The 18,184-nt window shown below is 38.8% G+C and overlaps 2 protein-coding genes across 2 annotated transcripts; one reads left to right on the forward strand and one right to left on the reverse strand.

Annotated features, from left to right (window-relative positions):
• Positions 1-42: 42 nt before the first annotated feature.
• LOC113726559 (fatty acid amide hydrolase) lies at positions 43-9,860 on the reverse strand. Its single transcript, XM_072074956.1, has 22 exons — positions 9,719-9,860; positions 9,481-9,588; positions 9,249-9,395; positions 9,013-9,122; positions 8,872-8,932; positions 7,997-8,187; positions 7,790-7,919; positions 7,583-7,660; positions 7,362-7,509; positions 6,280-6,392; positions 6,115-6,190; positions 5,330-5,401; positions 4,425-4,476; positions 3,485-3,565; positions 3,317-3,400; positions 3,075-3,178; positions 2,843-2,935; positions 2,133-2,201; positions 1,799-1,863; positions 1,518-1,579; positions 468-563; positions 43-362 (listed from the first exon to the last, which is right to left on the reverse strand). Exons 3-22 carry the CDS (start codon positions 9,325-9,327, stop codon positions 300-302), a joined length of 1,827 nt encoding a protein of 608 aa, XP_071931057.1. The 5' UTR covers positions 9,328-9,395; positions 9,481-9,588; positions 9,719-9,860; the 3' UTR covers positions 43-299.
• A 3,358-nt stretch (positions 9,861-13,218) lies between these two features.
• LOC113726561 (uncharacterized) lies at positions 13,219-15,568 on the forward strand. Its single transcript, XM_027250349.2, has one exon. The coding sequence runs from the start codon at positions 13,627-13,629 to the stop codon at positions 15,238-15,240; it is 1,614 nt and encodes a 537-aa protein (XP_027106150.1). The 5' UTR covers positions 13,219-13,626; the 3' UTR covers positions 15,241-15,568.
• Positions 15,569-18,184: the final 2,616 nt, after the last annotated feature.

Genomic DNA, 18,184 nt, shown 5'->3' on the forward strand with positions numbered 1-18,184 from the left:
CCGTGTTCCCATGCTAAAGAAATGGAAACTCAAGAACAAAAATTACGAAAGAGACAAGGTGCGCTTTGCAATTGCAAGGAAACAGAAGAGACACGGCCAGATGCAGATTGCTCAACATTTTGTTTCTTCCCAAAGTTTATGTCACTCAGATTCATTATTTTGCAACGCCACTGCATTTCAAACTATTGAACCGCTCAAGCATGCAACTGGTTTTGCCAGACTCTGTCAGGCTGATATTCTTCCTGGCACCTCACAGACTGCACCAGTGACCAACCAAATATAAGGCCTTCATTTTTTAGCTAGTTCCCTTTTAACAAGTCAAAGAACTGCACTGGTTTCTTCTTTGGCTCAGGACAAATCTCCTGAAAATGCAGATAAAACAAGCCGGTTCAGTCTTTTGAAGATATACAGACAGTCATGCTCCACACAACAAAAATCTAATTCTTGTATGTAAACTAAACCAATACCTCTATGGCAGCAGCTAGACGTAAAATAGAAGCTTCACCCCACGGACGACCTAAAAGCTGTAGACCTATTGGGAGTCCGTGCTTATCATAACCAACCTGACATACAGCATTTTGTCACAGAATAATCAAACGTGAGAAAGCTGGGTTCTCATATTAGACCCATCAAATTCCAAAAGTATTATTTTGTGGGCACTGGAAGTGAAAGGATCAGTTCAATTGTGAGGTAGTTGAAAACAGAGATTTCCAATAGTTAGTGAAGTCACCATATTAGTATGTGCAACAGGTTCGTTCATCATGGCCTGTATAAAAAGAGAACCAAACATCGCACAGATTCTAACCACTTGCAGAATATATTTAATGAACTTTATCGTATAGTCAGAGACTACGGACGCTGTAGAGTAGAATCTTGCAACACTAGTGAGATTTAGATTCACTTTGCTGGGGAGGCTAGAAAAATGTCATAATACCTACTACAGATATATTTGACAAAACAAAGTCTCCATAATACCTACTACGAGGTGCAAAGACCAAAGGCGATCCAAAAAGCCCAGGACGCTAGTCAGTCTAGGGGGTGACTGGAAAAAATAGACGTTCCACTATTTTGAACTAGCTATGGAAGAGATATAGAGGGCCAAGATGCTTGGACCAAGGAAATAGTGTCTAAGGGTAAACACAGTATAACTGCAGAAGTATGAAGGAAAATACTTTAATGAACCACAAAAGATCCAAAGTCAAGAGATCGTACACTTCATATAACCTGGAGTCTATCTTCAATGTGAACTCAAACCTAATGTTTGGTTAGGTCTACCTACTTTGCATGATGAAGAGAATAAGCTTTCTACGTGTCAGGGGGCAATTAAGTGCTTTTTTTTACAACCAGGTTGAACAACCTTTAGGAAAAATATTATGCTCGAGCATAGACAAGGCCCAAAAAACAAAGCACAAAAGAAATCTGGGAACAGGGGAATCATTTATTAAAGGGAGGACATGTTGAGTCACGCTGGTGTTCTTGCCATCTAAAACAAAGCAAAGCAACTAAGAGACACTTACAGGGACAGAAATTGCAGGCAATCCAAGAAGATTTGCCGGCACAACAAAGCGCATGAGATTTCCTGAAAAAGAAGAAGCATTAATATGGTCATACTGGAGCTTTAAAGCAAATTAGTGTTCTAGTAATAACATTCTTAACTGAAAGTAATTAGTTTGCACAGCTAAAATGATTTTACATAACTTGAAGCATCGTAGTTAAGTGCAAACACTTGCAAGATCTCTTGACATAAGATATTACAAATTAGTAGAAGTTTGCATGATGATAAAACAAACCAACCAACCTGAGACTTGAAGATCTGTCTCTCCAGATTTAAGGGCAGCTGGGGGTATGATAGGTGCTGTCATGCTGAAAAAGGGAATTTTCATATGCCAGTAAGAGTTTGCTCGAAAGAGGCCGCTTTGTCACAGTAAAGAAGTAAACAAAAATGTTCAAGAAAAGGCTTTTCTGGCTGATTGTTACACGAGTGACAAGTGAAAACCAGGAGAAGAGGAAGAATAGCCACGAATGATGATTGAATGACTGAAGGATATAATGGGCAGGAGACGAACCAAAGAGTCAAAAACATATTTTTGAATCATATCATAAAGAACCATAAGAGTAGAACTCGCACTTACCCTGTTGTAGGGGTGACAATGACATCCACCTTCTTGAAAATTTCCATATGGTAGTGCATTATCCTTCTTCTGTATGGCAATATATAAGATGAGATTCAAACTTGTGCTGAATTCATAGTAAAATAGCATTTTATAGTGAGTGTCAGTAATCTAACACTTGCATTTCCTGGAGAGTATCGAACCTTTAAGATATCATAATGCTAACTGCCTTTTCCTAATTAACAGTAAATTATGGAAGCAAAGTTGTAGAAGAAACAATGGGTGACTATTAGTAAGATGATTGAGATACCAAGTCTCAGTTTTTCAAAGTCATGCACACTTAAGCAGAAGAAAACTTTACCTGGATGACATAACAACACGAACAATTTATTTAACCAATAAAAAAAAAAAAAAAACCTTGATCCTCAAGACAATATTCTAGTCTGGAATAACAAACACATTAGTTTGACAAGTAGGTTGCAACTTTTACCAGTCCAAGTTTGTCATTTTGCCTGAAACAAACTGCAATTGTAAAATCAAATTTTTGAATATTTCCAGAGGTCCGTGCATGGTTGTGAGAGTGAATGTGGTTATAAAAATAGCTTTAAAGGGGAAAAAAAAACCAACATATCAAATCGGACATAAGCGTAATTAATTATGTGGCCCAGAAAGTACTTACATGATATTGATTTAAGCACATAACACTACAGATCATAATAAATATGCCTTACCTTAAACACTGGGCAGCAACATAATCTGATGCAGTGAATGTTCTAAAAAGTGCCAGATTTGTGCGAGTGTCAAGTGAAAAGTATTTCCCTTTCCTACACAACAAGAGGTAGCAACAAAAAATGTTTTCAAACCATCAAACACTTGAGAAAAATTACAAAGTTAGCAAACTCAAAGTCCTCAAGTAGAGCGCACACAAATGAAATCATACGATCCAAAAGTTAAGCTTCATACCCATCCTCAAAATCAGGAGTCAAAGAGGAAAGCGATTCAGAACCAATGGAAAGAATATGAGCTGTGCGCATCTCGTGCAGCTCTGGAATAGCAATCTCCACCATCTAAATGACAGACGGTCTAAAAGATTAGAAGCATAAAGCATATTGTTTATGCACATATCAGGAAACAACTTCTCACTCTGATTTGATGCACTTAATGTTGTGTTCAATAATAGCATGTGCACGAAGCAACTGACTTACGTTGCACCCATGTTTTTCTGATAGCAAATTAAGAATTTCCTCGCACTTGATGGAGATATCAGTTGAGAAAACGTCATTGAACCACTGCAGAAGGAAGCTACATACCAGTAATGGTAATTGAGAGTGACTAAATTACTAATTTTCTGTTGAAATTGAGAGAAGAAATACCTCTGTGTACTTCCCCAACCGCAATGATCCTACAGCATTCAACCCCTCATGGGAAGACAAATATGGCAAACAAGGAAGAGACTGCAAAAGGATCAGAAAATGAAGAAGATAACTAGTACTGTAGAATAAAAAACAACACTTCTGTAACTTGTAACAAGATCTTATCATGCTCCCTGACTTTAGATCAGTCAACAGCAAACTTGACACCGGCATAGGACACTTAGAGTAATTGCTGGTTCTAATCTATTCATTTGATGCACCATCAAATACAACTACTCATTACATCCACCTCTTCAACATTAACCAGCATGAAATTCTAGTATGTAAACCTAAACTTGACTTAACAGGGCATCAGCTTCTGGAAACTGTTTCTGAGTACTGTTATAAAATTAATAATCAGATATTCAATTAGCCAAAACTTCAACTTTTAGTCAAGTCTTTTGCTTCCCTTCAGGTTTCAACTAAATTCGTGTAACTAAAAACATGGGAAGAGAAGTGTGTTAAAAATCAGGTATCCTCAAAATCTCAAATGTTGGGAGAAAAAGGAGAACAATATTAAAGTTGCATCAATTGCAGAAAAGCAAAGATCAGTTTAACACCCTGTGTATCCTTTTTTTCGGTGAATGACTATCTCAAGTTCATTTAGCATAAGATACCATTTAATCATTATTTATTATTGGAAGTAATGTGCTTCCGTAAATTGTGGATGTCCTTCTTTCCTTTAAAAAAAAAAAACCAAATCCATTCGTGCAGCAAAAGTCAAAGAAAAACTTGATTTAGGGATATATTCTGCTAACCATTTGTTCTGTTTCATTAAGTTGTACCTTGAAAATGCATAAAGAATGAATAAAATATGTGGATTGGCTAAAAATAGATAACTGGACTCGCAACTGGAAAAGGAAACTTAAGAGCCAAGCAAGTATAACAGTTTGGACCATACAGGTCGCAAGGCAATTCTATCTGCAGCAGAGGACCCCAATATTGCTGCATACCTGAAAAGTTGTCAAAACACCAACCAATCAGGATAGATCATCTTCCAATTGACAGAGTTTATGGTCTAAGCAACAAAAGAGTCTACTGCTTTTGCTTAAATTTAACATATCAGATATTTTACAAATGCTTTTTGAACTACTGTATAAAGCCCTGGGCTATTTTAACTTGATTTCATGCTTCCAAATGGCAGAAAAGTTTGACCTTGGTTTTAGTGCAGTCATAATTCTCTCCAGGTATTTTCCATGCCTTAACAGACATCTCTCTCGGATTTCTAATTTAGAGCCTCTACCTCTTCATTGTGCCTGGGTCTCATTTAACAGTACATTCAAGAAAATGTCAAAGGCTCCATTGGTTCCATGTGTCATGCAGGTAGGTGTTAAGATGTATACAAAAGGGAAAACACATGCTGTGCTGGCAAAGCTAACGACTTGAAATGATGACACGACCACATTATTTGTGCTAAAGTCCAAGTTAGAAACCAGAATAAAAATGAGAGAAATATGATAATCCAGCTGGAATACTATGTATTTAGCTCAAAGTAACTTGAAAAAATTAATTTAGAAGTGTACTAAAGATTATATTCAGTTGCCCGCATCCACTAAATTCATCGAGGAGGCATTTGAACCCATCCAATAGATCCAAACTTCATTCAAGTCACATTTCCATGCAGATACAGTTGCTGGACAATCTTACATATAAAGATATTGAAGTGAAAACTACTTTATATAGGAACATAATAATATAAATTTGTATTCTAAATCACTCCATGCTTAACCATGTAACAACATAAAAATAGCAGAAAAGTGAGGTATGGATAGCATACAAAGAAGCTCATACACATCAATCACTTACACAAGTAATGCATCCTCAACTGATGATGTGATAGGCCCAATAATCTCTACAGTCCCTGAATCACACAATGCCCTGAAACAGAAAGCTGAGAGATATTAAGTTCACATAGTCCAGTTTAACTGCACGAGATAATTAACAATTAAGAAAATTTATCTGCACTTGAACAACCCAATTTATCCCACATCTTCTCTAATCAAATTTCAATTCTTTGGGATTCTGTTCTCCAAACTAGTTGTAAGATAGAGGACTAAAACTTTTCACTTTTCATAAGTGATGAATAAACTTTTGCTTGACAAGATGGTCAAGAGTACAATGCTGATAAGACAGATAAGGGAATACAAAATGCTATTACAACATGGTAAAATAAGCCAACATGAGAAATAATGTGACATATGATTGACTTCCACATTCAGACTGGACTTTACTTGTGATGGGGGATAAAGTAATGACAATGTATTTATTTCTATAGTTTCCGAGCTGATGGAAAAATACTTTAAGAGTCAAGCATTACATGTCTGTTGTAGATTTCCATATGTTTGAAGAACAAGAAAATTCCTTTTCAGAATGAATAAAAATAAGTTCAAAGATCTAATCAAATTTGATGCTAGAATAAATATATACATACACAAATGTAGGCCAAAGAAAATGCTCGAAGCTTACAACCTAAACAACTCAAACAGGACCACTCTGAAAGAGAAAATGTGACTTGAAATCAAAAGGAAAAAAAAATAGTACAGAGAGAAACAGTTCAATCTAAAGGAAGTGTCATGTTATTAATGACTTACCCTCTCATGTCAGTCCGGCCATATGTCGTCTTCAAGCCAACAACACCACAAAGAGAAGACGGAATACGTACTGAACCTGCCTTTTGAGTAACCATATGGAATTAGAAGGATTTGATAAAAGTGAAGAAAATGATTCAGAAGCCTAAAGAGCTGTTAGTGTATAACCTCCGCCATCTGTTCCCAATGCAGCCGAACATAGTCCGGAAGCAACAATTGCTGCTGGCCCTGAAGAAGATCCACCTGTATACCTATCTGGAGAGTGGGGATTCCTTGCAGTCCTGCGATATGGAACATAACATTTTCAGTTAGACATCAATTTGACAAAAAATCTGCAAACCAAATCTTCCCTCCAAAAAAAAAAATCAGTAAAAAACTGAACTAGCCAATGCAAGTTTGTCATCATTAGTCAGATTACTTAGCTCAGTCTAAAGGGAAAAGAAAATTAGGTGTTTACCATAATATACCATCCACATAATGCAAGCCCCCCTTATCTATTTACTTTTTTACTTTGTTTGAAGGAGGGGGAAGCAAGGCAGAGAAGAAGATAGGGAAGAAAAACCCTAGCCATGGCACCATACTACAGGATGTTTCTGGTTCATGACTTTATATTAATAGCAGGCTATATCTAGGATATATATTATTATGACCATTGGCAGATCCCTGAAAGACCATAAACCTCTGTAGCACTCTGTTAGGTAGGTAACTGGGGGCTTCAATATCATTTAAGTGTTAAACAACTACAATATCTAATGTCACAAATCTGCACACTAATAATGCATATGGAAGTCGTACTTAAATAATATCATAGTGAAAACAAATACTACAAAGATTCTGAGCCAAATAAGATTCAAACATGTACCAATACCAACAAAATAAAAGTGAGGAAAAAGATGAACCAGATTCGCTAAAAGATGGTGCAGAAGCATCACAAAATAAAGAAGTAAAATCTAGAATCCTGAAATTGCTACATAAAGAAAGTTCTGAAATCTCATTAAATCTCAGGAAGGTACTCAAGCTCAGTAGCATTTCAGTTGGATTGGACTGCATTAAAAGGATTATCAGTTGGATTGCATTTCTGTCTTGAACTAACCAACACAAACCAAGCATCTATTCACTAGGACCTAAAAAATAGACTATACTTGAAGATGAGCAAATTTTTCACTCCCAAAAGCTTAGATCCATGGTTTGCATGTGCAATGACGATAACGTTTTACTACTGCAGAATGTTGCATAATTGCAAAACTTACCCATGATTCGGATTATTTCCAGTTGTTCCCAGGCCAAATTCATGCATGTTGGCTTTTCCAACTAAAATCACACCACAGCTCCGTAACCTTGACACAGAAACTGCATCTTTTTTCACCTTACGCACCTCATGTAACCATGTTGTTCCACCTTTTGATCACAAAGCACTAACTTCTTAATTACTCAAAAAGCAACTGGAGAAAATAGAAAGCAAAAATGATACCATTGGACGGATAAGGGTGGCAATCGATGTCATCCTTGATAGCCATGAATGTCCCATCTAATACTGACAGTGGTTTTCCTGGAGAACCACTCATCAGAGGGGAATGAGTTAACGCCAAAAAAACTTCAATTACTTAAGTAAATATAAGATAAAATTCAGCCGCAGAATAGCCTAACATATTTTAGTGACGTTGTAAATCTACAATACCTTCCTCAAACCTCTGTGTTGAAGCTGCAGCTTGCTTTCTTATATCCTCAGGGTCATAAGAAATTAGTAATGGTGTTGATGGATTCTTATTGTCGAACTCCCCGATTGCTGCAATGAACCGCTCAGCAACCTAGACAAAGAATTAATTTCTTGAAAATAGTGTATAAGAGAAGAATAGATACAATCATACCAATTAAACTCACTTACGATGGAAGGGGTTGTAAGCTTAGATCTGTATGCATATGCATAATCACGAATCTTCCAGTAGCAGAAAGATGCAATAGAATCTGCAATCCATGTCTCATCAGGATCGTAGTGTGGAAGACACTTCAATGCTAATTCAACTCGGTCTTCTGGTTTTCCATCTTCTTCCAAATGAGCAACACCAGACTCGGGTTCTAAACATAGATTATGGAATCTTGGTCAGAAGCATCTTAGAAGGATATAAAATTTTTGAAGGGCAAGCTCAACTACAAAACTCGTGCCTTGTTCCGTATTGTCAGATAACTTCTGATTTTTGTGCATGAAATGACATCAGGGAGCCCAGGAGGACTTAATGGGAATGCATCAGCAAATCTTATTTTTTAGAACATTACAGGCCCTTTTTGCACTGAATCACCCATTTCTGTGTGAGAATTTTAGAGGTGAATCACCCATTTCGGTTTAATCTTTTCATTTGTCTTTGCGCATTCATTCTTTTGACTTGCATATATAAGAACATAGGAAGCAAAAGGAAGAGGCATTACTTTCCAAAGGAACTCTCACTGCATACCAATAACCACGCATGTTCCTTTATCTCCTATATTTCTGTCATCCTCAAATACTACTCCTTAGTTTAAATTGCTCAATGCGTCACATGTAGATGGAAGGCCTCATAACTTCATGCAAAATTCAGTAGATAAAAGCAATATTGTTCACTTGTACTCATTCGGTTTTGTAATTGTACGCAATAAAGCATGGTTGAAAAGATAGTGAAATTTCATTAAAAAAAAAACAACAACAAAAAAGAGGCAATTCCTAGAATTAAGTATCGAATATTGTAGCAAGGCAAGAAAAAGTAAAGGAAAGGAGTAAGAATGAACCTTGGGGAGGAAACTCAGGTCTAAACATGGGAGGTTCGGGGATGACAGTATTTCTCAACATCTGTGACCAAGTTGCCAATAAACACATAATTAAAATGATAATGGCAAAGAAATAATTTGAGACTTGAAAAATGCACTGACCTCGACCACCCTATTCTGCTTCTTCAAATGAGATAAAAGCATGGGACCAATGAATGGCGCTTCTAGTAACCCCACAAGCAATTTGAGCGAAAATCCAGTCAAATGCGGAGCTGCAAAATCAACACGTCGTTAATTGCTAATCAGAAGCACAATCTAATTCAACAATGAATACGCCATTTAGACAACAGCAATCTTCAATTTCAACTGTATAAGGGGAAAAAGAACAAAAACAGAACCTTGAACTTGTTCAAATTCATATTTGACAGCAGTCAAGTCGACTTCAGCTGCAGGCAACATTACTCGCTTCTTCCCCATTTGATTATAACAACAGAACCGATGATGCTCTAGTGATGATGATGCTCTAGTGATAGACTACTGCTTCGCTGCATCAGAAATCAGACAAGTGAAACTGATCGACCTAATCACTCCGTAATGAATCAAAAAACCGCCAAAATTTGTTTTACATACCTTTAAATTTAGTAGAAAACTTCTGCAAGGGAATCCCCACCAAAGACTGAGGATCGAGATGCCGAAGTAGAAATCGATGGGAAATAAATACAGGAAGAGAACAGCGGTCTGCAATAAATAAAACAATAAAGGGAGAGGTTGAGAGTTGAGAGTGAGGAAGCAAGGTAGGTGGAGACCCGATAGAAAAGACTCAAAAGAGGAATTTGAGAGGGAGGGAGAGAAGGAAAGGTTGACCCACTTCCTGCTACTGCTATTAAGCTTAAGTTACGCACATGGCGTCTGATAACAACAAAGACTCACTGTGTCAACTCGGCCCTCTCTCCATTCCATTTTCATTTTGTGACGTTTTCTTTGGAGACTTTTGGGTTCTTTGTTTAGAGGTTTTTTTTTATTCTGCATGTCGCTTTCGCCACTCTCCAGTCCCAGTCTCTCGTTGCGTTTTGGCGTTAAAAAAGCAAACAAACGTTTTTGCACTTTGTTTCCTGCAGAATCGGAATCGGATTTGCAGTCATGTTTTGATTTGGTAGACGACCTGCTCACCGTTTGGAATCCTCGGTGACATGTTTTTCTATGCCACCAATCTAGTACCACCTATAATATTGCGTCAAGTGTCCTGTTATTATTTACACTTTAATTTTCTAATAATTCAACTTGATTTGGTTTAATACAATTAAACCAAATCAAGTTGAATTATTAGAAAATTAAAGTGTAAATAATAACAGGACACTTGGCACAATATTATAGGTGGCATTGAATTGACATAGAAAATATGTCACCGAAAATCCTAAGTGCTCACCCACATCTCAGCTCTGCCATGTTGACTCTCTTTTTTTTAAAATTTTTTTTTTTTTAAAAGAGCTTTGGGTGGCCTGGTGGTGTATAGTAGTAGCAAATGATCCAACCCAACAGAGACATGCCTTGGTCTTGGCCCTGGCCCTGGCCCGTGGTCCTGCCAGCAACAACAGGAGGTTGAATTGCATCTCTCTCAAGTTGGCACAAATATAATTTATCCGATTATAAAATTCGTACAAATCCTATACATGCATAAAAACAAACACTTTGCAGCTGACTTTTGAGAAAATTTCATCCGACGCCTGAAGGGGTAAATATGAAAGAGGAAAATTGTAATATAAATACTTAAACGCAAAGTACAACGTGATCATGCGTGTTTCAATACGTTGTTTCCATAGTGCCCTTCTATACGTGGGTGCGATAAATTGTTGAAAATTTGTCAAAAAAAAAAAAAGGTATAATTAATACAAATAGAAAAATGCCATCAACACAGAGCAAAAATGCCATTAATGTCTTAAATGCTGCTTCTGTGTATGAAGTGATCAGTTTACACTCTAAACTATCCATTATTCAAACAAAAAAAAAGTAGTTTATTCGATTGCAAACTAAAGGAAACCTTGAGATGAGGAATTCCACTCCCGTAAAAGGATAGAATTGATTAAAATCAATAATTGAGACATGTTCAAGACGGTATTTAAGTATTATTATCTTATGAAACTTACTCTATTGCTCGTAAAGTTGCCTTCAAAGTCATTTAAAAATGGTGGGTTTTTAAGATATTTCACGCTATCTAAGATTCGGTCCAAGGAAATTTCCAGATGTCATTCATTAGGCACCATCCGGGGATGACGCAGGGGAACAAGTTAGAAAAATGATGGCAGGAAGCTTATGTATATATGAGTGGGTCCGGGAATAGGAGTAGGAGTTGAATGACTCCCAAACTATAGGCAAAGTCGAAAGAGGGGGACGCGGGGGCAGGAGAGGATGATGAAGATGAGCTGTCCTCGTCTTCCATAGTGAATTATAAGTATAATGTAAATTTAAATTTAAAATTCAAAATCATACACATATGACATATATTTAAAATTACAAGTATAATTTTGGAAAAAATAAAAGTCTATTTGGATGGAGTATTATTTGAAATAATTACTGTAATATTTTTTTATTTATAATGGTATACATGTGTGATAAAAAAAATACTTAGAAATGTAAAAATATTAGTTGATAAGTGTACTTATGATACAAGCGAAATATTCTTTATTTTTAAAAAATTTGTTATTCTTGTGCACGCGAATAGGTGGTGCCAAAGCTAACACAGATGGCAGATTCTAGTAGTTATCCTAGAAGTCGAATTTTTTGGACATTCACCCGCTCTTAAGTCCAGTTTGATAATTCAATTCAACATTTAAATTGAACAAATTTACGTTCAGACGCGTTTGATAACAAAAACTAAAACATACAAATTAATCAAGTGCCACTAAATTTTTTAGATAAAACTTGTTTAAAAAAATAAATGGATACACTCTATCACTTACTAAATGATAAACTATTCGCTATTCACCGTTATCTTTTGAGGTGGGAAGACCCAATAACGCCCAGCTCCATCCCCCTCCAAAAGCAACCAAGACCGGTATCAGAGATTGGATATGACAATTCCTCCATTTACATGGAATGAAAATTTAGCCGTCCAATGAATGAAAAGTTGATGATCTAATAACCCAAGGCCCCGTTCCCTCGATTGAAATGTCACCAGCCTAAGGCCTGATCTAATAACCTAAGGCCCGCTCCACGAGAGGCAGCTTATTTTGTTTATCCTACCCCCCTTGTGGAGTGGACGGGTCAGAGTGCTTTGATTTTGGGTGGAAAGACCCATTCATTAGTAACTAACAATAATATATGATTTATGGGGACAAAACATCAAGAAAATTCCCATCAAAGGTGATTGCGCCTGCTTTTTTGTTTTGTTGCTTTGTTAAACTTTTCAAAGCATTTTTATATTTTCTTGTTGAATTCAAACCCAGTTGTAGAGGATATTTCTTGTTGAATTAAAAAAAAAAAAAAAGGAACGAAATATTTCTCTTACGGATTGAGTACCATTTCTTGATTGTAATCAATGCGCATCAATGATCAAGTGCACGGTACAAATCAGCAGAGTTGCTAGCATAGAGAATTATGTATACATTAACCAAAAGATCCAAAATGGTAGCAATATGGGTTTGTTTGGATAATAAAATTATCCCAAATCATTATCATGAACGCATTTTTCAACTCACTTTTTTATATTTCCAACTCATCTTTTTATCTCACATACATCACACCACAAAAAGTGCTACAGTAATTATTTTAAATAATATTTCAAGTAATTCCCCCGACTCTACTACTACTAGTACAATATTAATAATAATAAGTGTGTTTGGACAGGAGATCATTTGCCCAAATATATTTACTCACATCATCGTTAAAATTTTCAATGCACTTTTTTTATTTTTTTAATTATCTTTTTATGTCACATACGTCACGTCAGTGAAAATATCCGAAATAATTTACAATGATTGATCCGACAGAATAAACAGTTAGATTAATCTGTTCAAAATAAAATAGTGAAGGTGAGGAAAAATCGATCGACTGCTGCTACTACTCATCATTGTTCGTGAAGCGATGATTGGATTTTCGTAGTGCAATGATGAGGAAGCTTTCCCCTTTTTCCTGTCCAAAACTCCAAATTTAGCCAAAGAACAGGGGGACTCCGCGAGTGTTTGATTTTGCATTTTAGTCCCAAAAAGTGAAGGTGAGGGTAGTAGTACCCCCAAGTTCTTACTATTAAGTCCAATTACGCTCAAACGTCAAGATTCACACAACAATCCCGCCCACCTTTTCCAGTTTCCAGTTTCCAGTCCCCCCGCAACGCCCAAAAAAAAATCAAATCAACGTAGGTATAAATACAGTCCCCAAACTTCCCGCCGGAGGGAAGGGAGAGGGGAAGCCCACGCTTCTTCCCCCATGACCCACACGGCTAATCTCCAAAACCCATTCTAATCTCCCCCTCACCCACACCACTCTCCACCTCTACCTTCTCACCACGTCATCCATTCCCCGCACGGACCTCAGGTCAACTTATCAAACCGTACCTCACAACCCAAGTTAACCACCATCCTCCGTCTCCCTACCCTCTTCTCTCCCCCAGCCCACAACAATCAAGTGGACTAAAGTCTAGACCAAAAAAAAAAAAAACTTCAAGAAATAAAAAGACCCAAAATAAAAAAAACCCATTCAAATTCAACCACTGCCTCTCTCTTCTCCACTCTGCTATACAATACTCTCCACTCTCTCTTCTTCTCCAGTGACGTAGGGCCCATGGAGACCTACCCTTACCAGCCGTCTTATCCTGATTCCGGCGATTCCTCTCCCCGGTCCCGCGAAATTGACTTCGAAAACCCAGCCCCCTGGGAGGACTCCCAGAACCCCCAACAATCCCTCGCCTCTAAGGTCAAATTCATGTGTAGCTATGGCGGCAAAATCCACCCCCGCCCCCATGACAATCTGCTGTCTTATGTAGGCGGCGAGACTAAAATCCTAGCCGTCGATCGTAATATTACGTTTGCATCGCTGATCGCGAAGCTATCGTCGCTGTGTGATTGCGCCAGCGTTTCGTTCAAGTATCAGCTTCCCGGGGAAGATCTTGATGCGTTGATCTCTGTGACAAATGATGACGACCTTGAACACATGATGCATGAGTATGATCGGCTCTACAGGGCGTCTCCCAAGCCCGCGAGGCTGAGGTTGTTTCTGTTTCCGGCGAGTCCTGCGCCTCCGTCGCAGTCGCCGACGGTCGTTGGGGCGAGGAGTTTTGGGTCTGATGATCAGGTGATTAAGTCTGAGAAAGAGAGGTTTGTGGAGGCTCTGAACTCTGGGCCTATTCAGACCGCTCCTCCGCCGTCCGCCGTGGCTGCGTCTCCGCCTCAGACCGCGAATGTGGATTTCTTATTCGGGTTGGAGAAAGGAATGGTTCCACCGCCTCAGCAGCAGCATCAGCATCAGCATCAGCATCTGCAATCTCCTCCGCTTCCGGCTGGGGTGAAATTAAGAGATCCGGTTGCTGAACAGGCTTTGCATGAGCATGAAATTCCGGGTCCGGCTTTGGATGACAGAGTGATCGGGTCGGATTCGATCCAGAAGCACATTCAGGATCTTCAGAGGTTGAGAATTGAAGAGCAGCAGGGGTTGTACCGCAGGCAGAGCGACGATAATCTCGCAGGAGGGTATCCCGTGGGAGGCGGGGGTGAGTATTACGTTCAGAAGGTCCCGGAGAAGGTTTCTCCGGTCTCCGTGCCCGGAACCATGGCCATACCGACGGCAGGATACTGGCCGCCTGAGAAGCAAGTGGCAGGTGGGGTTTTCCCGGCGAGTACTTTCGGCACAGACCAGCAAGTATACATGATCCCAGCTCCGGCGGGAGCGTACCACCCGCAGATGGTAAGACCGGTGACTGGGCCCACGGGGCAAGGGTACTACACCGTTCAGAGGGTGCCAGAGATGTACCGGGAGCAGCAGCAGCAGCCGTACAATGTTGCACAGCAGATGGGGGCTCCGGTACAGTCCGTTGCGGCGCCGCCGCCTAGCCATTCCCCTCAAGGACCGCCCACCAAAGTAACAGCAGGAGGAGGAGGGGGGGCTTACACAGACGGATATGGGATGGTGAGGCCGGCGACGTCAGGCGGAGTTGGGGTGACGGAGACGGGGTACGGACAGGTGGCGTACGATAGTGGACTTGGGAGACAGGTGTACTATCCAGCGCAGGGAGGCGTAAATGTAATGGGGGGCCCATCACCACAAGCACCACCACCACAAGCACAACAATATCATCATGCCATGGCTGCTTCCACTGCTGCTGCTACCATGGGTGACGTCAGAGCGCTAAATCAGGAAGCGGGTAAGGTTGTTCCGAAGGCTACGCAAGCTTCCGTGTGAAAGCGAACATCGCATAAGTACTACTACTATTACCTAGTAGCGAGTAATAATTACAGTTACGGAGTAAAAAAGCAGTAAAATAAAATTCATGCTGTTATTAAAATAATAATTATAAAAAAAAGAGCTAAAAATCATATGAGCAGAGGGATTTACTGCTGCTGCTGCTGCTGCTTTAGTAGTAGGACTATTGTTAATTTTGGTTTTACTCCTCTTTACGTCATTGTTGTGTTGAGAAAAAGTTCCATTATTCCTTAGATCTTAGTAGTGAATTAGCGTTCTATGTAAATTGATGTGGAAATTATATCGGCTTTGTTTTGTTGGGGGTCAAGGGCGTCGTTGTCTATGATTGTTTTTTTTTTCTTCTTGGTTATTATGGTCGATGTGTGTTACGATCCGCCGAGCGAAGACGAGGAAGATGGAATGATTCTCGAGCGGGCTGCCTGCCTTTATTATGCAATATGTGGTTCCCTCCACTCCCAGTGACCGCGGCTACGTCGTTTCTTTTATTCAATTTTGGCGTAGGCCGTGGGTAATTCCCTTGATGATTAATTTGCCTCTGCTCTCTCTCTCTTCACTGATTTTTCCGGCGGGTATATATGCAAATTGTTTTAAATATATTACTTTATTTACATCATAAACATAATTTTTAATTTTTTTTTTTTTTCACACTCTTAATTATTTTTTCATCTCGCAAAAATATTTTACATCAAATGCTATATAACTTTTGGTCCTTTTGGGATAGAGAAAGCAATTATCATCCCTAACATAGGACTACTTTTTTTAGGTTGTAGACCTTTTCAGTTTGAAGTTAATGCCATTTGTGGGGAGAACGCAAGCCCATATTGATGTCTGATCTGTTCATTGATGTCTAATCTTCCCGCTGATTCTAGTTTAAGAAACAAAAGAACAAAGGCCACCTTACCTGGCAGTAGTATCTGTTTGTGTTCGGTTTTAAGAGCTTTCGAGAGGACAATAGGCTGGCAAATAAGAGTGACTTTTGGCTGCCAAAATCCTGCATGTTTTTCTGTGCTTTAAACTGGGAACGGGAACGCCTAAGTTCCACGCAATCATTTGCCAGCCAAAATCCTCCATGTTGTAGCTACCCCCTCCTACAAGACAACCGAGGGAAGTCAAAAATCTATCACTACCTTCCTCGGGAAGTCTTGCACATTACTGGCCGTTTGTGGGCCTCCGAAAATAAGCAGAAGGGGGGAATTGACTATTTTCATCGGTTGAGCATCAGGAGAAAAAGGACATATGTATACGCCAATTGTTCTGTTTAATAAAAAATTGTTGCGAGTTTATACATATTTTTTTATTATTTTATATATATTAAATCGTTATAATATTTTTTTATTAAAAAAATTTTGAAAATAGCAATCCAATCCAAACCGGGCCCCTTGTGTTTCTTGCATGGCAAGTTGGACTTGTGAGGACGAAGCATTGCTTTGGTGGAGGGCATAGTTGTCAAAATCGCGATCCGGATCGTAACATCGTATGATCTTACGATCCGGATAATCAAAATCGATTCGGATCGTATTTAGAGTCACAAATCATATTAATCTCTGTAGAATCGTAACAGGATCGTGTAGGATCGTACGATCCTACAATTTTTTTGTAAATTTGTGAAATACGAAACTCTATTTTGCAAGTAAATGAAAATATTTGTGGTATATTTATAATTTATCAAAGAATTGTAACCTTTAATTGCAATTAAGAGTTTTTGGTAGGATCTTACGATCCGATCCTCCTGTGAAACTAAAATCGATCCTACCTCCTGTGAAACTAAAATCGATCCTACGTAGAATTTCGATTTTACAAACCTTGGTGGAGAGTGGTGCAAGACCCTCGAACGGAAACTCGAGAGTGAAGTAATTTTTGTTTAGTTGGCCTCCATGTGAATATCTGCAGTGGAAATGATTAGGTCAGGTGAACGAGCAATAAGGATTCCTCCTTAAAGCATGTGATGTCCATAGAATCCCCGAACGTGGCATTGCTGTTCATGAAGACGTACTTTTGGCCAAGCGGTAACACTTCTTGGATATATATTACTATTATTTGTTCTACTACGTAATGCTTTTGATATCCACCACCACCACCACTGGTGTTTTGCTTTGCTAAGAATTTAGCTTTAAGTATACATATATATATGCCAGCGAGTTGGCTACTTGGCCACATGCTTGGTTTGAGAAAGCTATAGACGGTTGCGATGCAGCTTACCTTAGCTCTCATCCTGCTCCCAAAAAGGGTGGACGCTAGTTGTTGGCATGAATGCCTATAAGCACGGGAGCATGATCCAACTGCCATTTCCACCCCTAGTGACTTTTAGTAGCATTCAGTACAGTTAATAGCTTTTTTTAAAAAAAAAAAAAAATCAGACGACAACAGTTAACAGCCAGTAACGCAGAGGCCTCGGGAGCAATTAGTCTAACTTATTCGTTCCTATCCTAGCCTACACTAGCGGACAGTTACTCTAGCCTATTAGATCATACAGGTACACTGTTCAAAATCATATACAGTGATACATTGAAGTGAGGTAAGGCTTGAAGAACGTTTGACCTCTAAAATCCATTAAGATTTAATAGTCTTTGGTGGCAGCCAACGAACGGTCCAAAGGGTCGTTAACAGCTTAGCTAGTAACTTATTTTGTTGGTTTTGGTTTAAGTTTAGCCTTTTCTATTCTATTCTAAATGAAGTATCAATATATAATTTATCTGACAGGGACATTAGTTAGGTAGTGCTGAAAATCTAATGATAACTAAAAATGAAAAACGAATTGTCGAGGGTGAAAATTTTTGTCGTTCTGGCTCTAATATGGAACCTAATTTGAGTTCCAATTCAGCTAGATCGATTTTCTTCTATCTCAAATGAAAAAAAGAAAAGGTGGGGGCACCATTTATACCCTAGACAAATAGCCAAAATACCACGAGAACTTTAGATGATA

The sequence above is a fragment of the Coffea arabica genome, chromosome 2c (genome assembly GCF_036785885.1).
Source record: "Coffea arabica cultivar ET-39 chromosome 2c, Coffea Arabica ET-39 HiFi, whole genome shotgun sequence".
Taxonomy (NCBI): domain Eukaryota; kingdom Viridiplantae; phylum Streptophyta; class Magnoliopsida; order Gentianales; family Rubiaceae; genus Coffea; species Coffea arabica.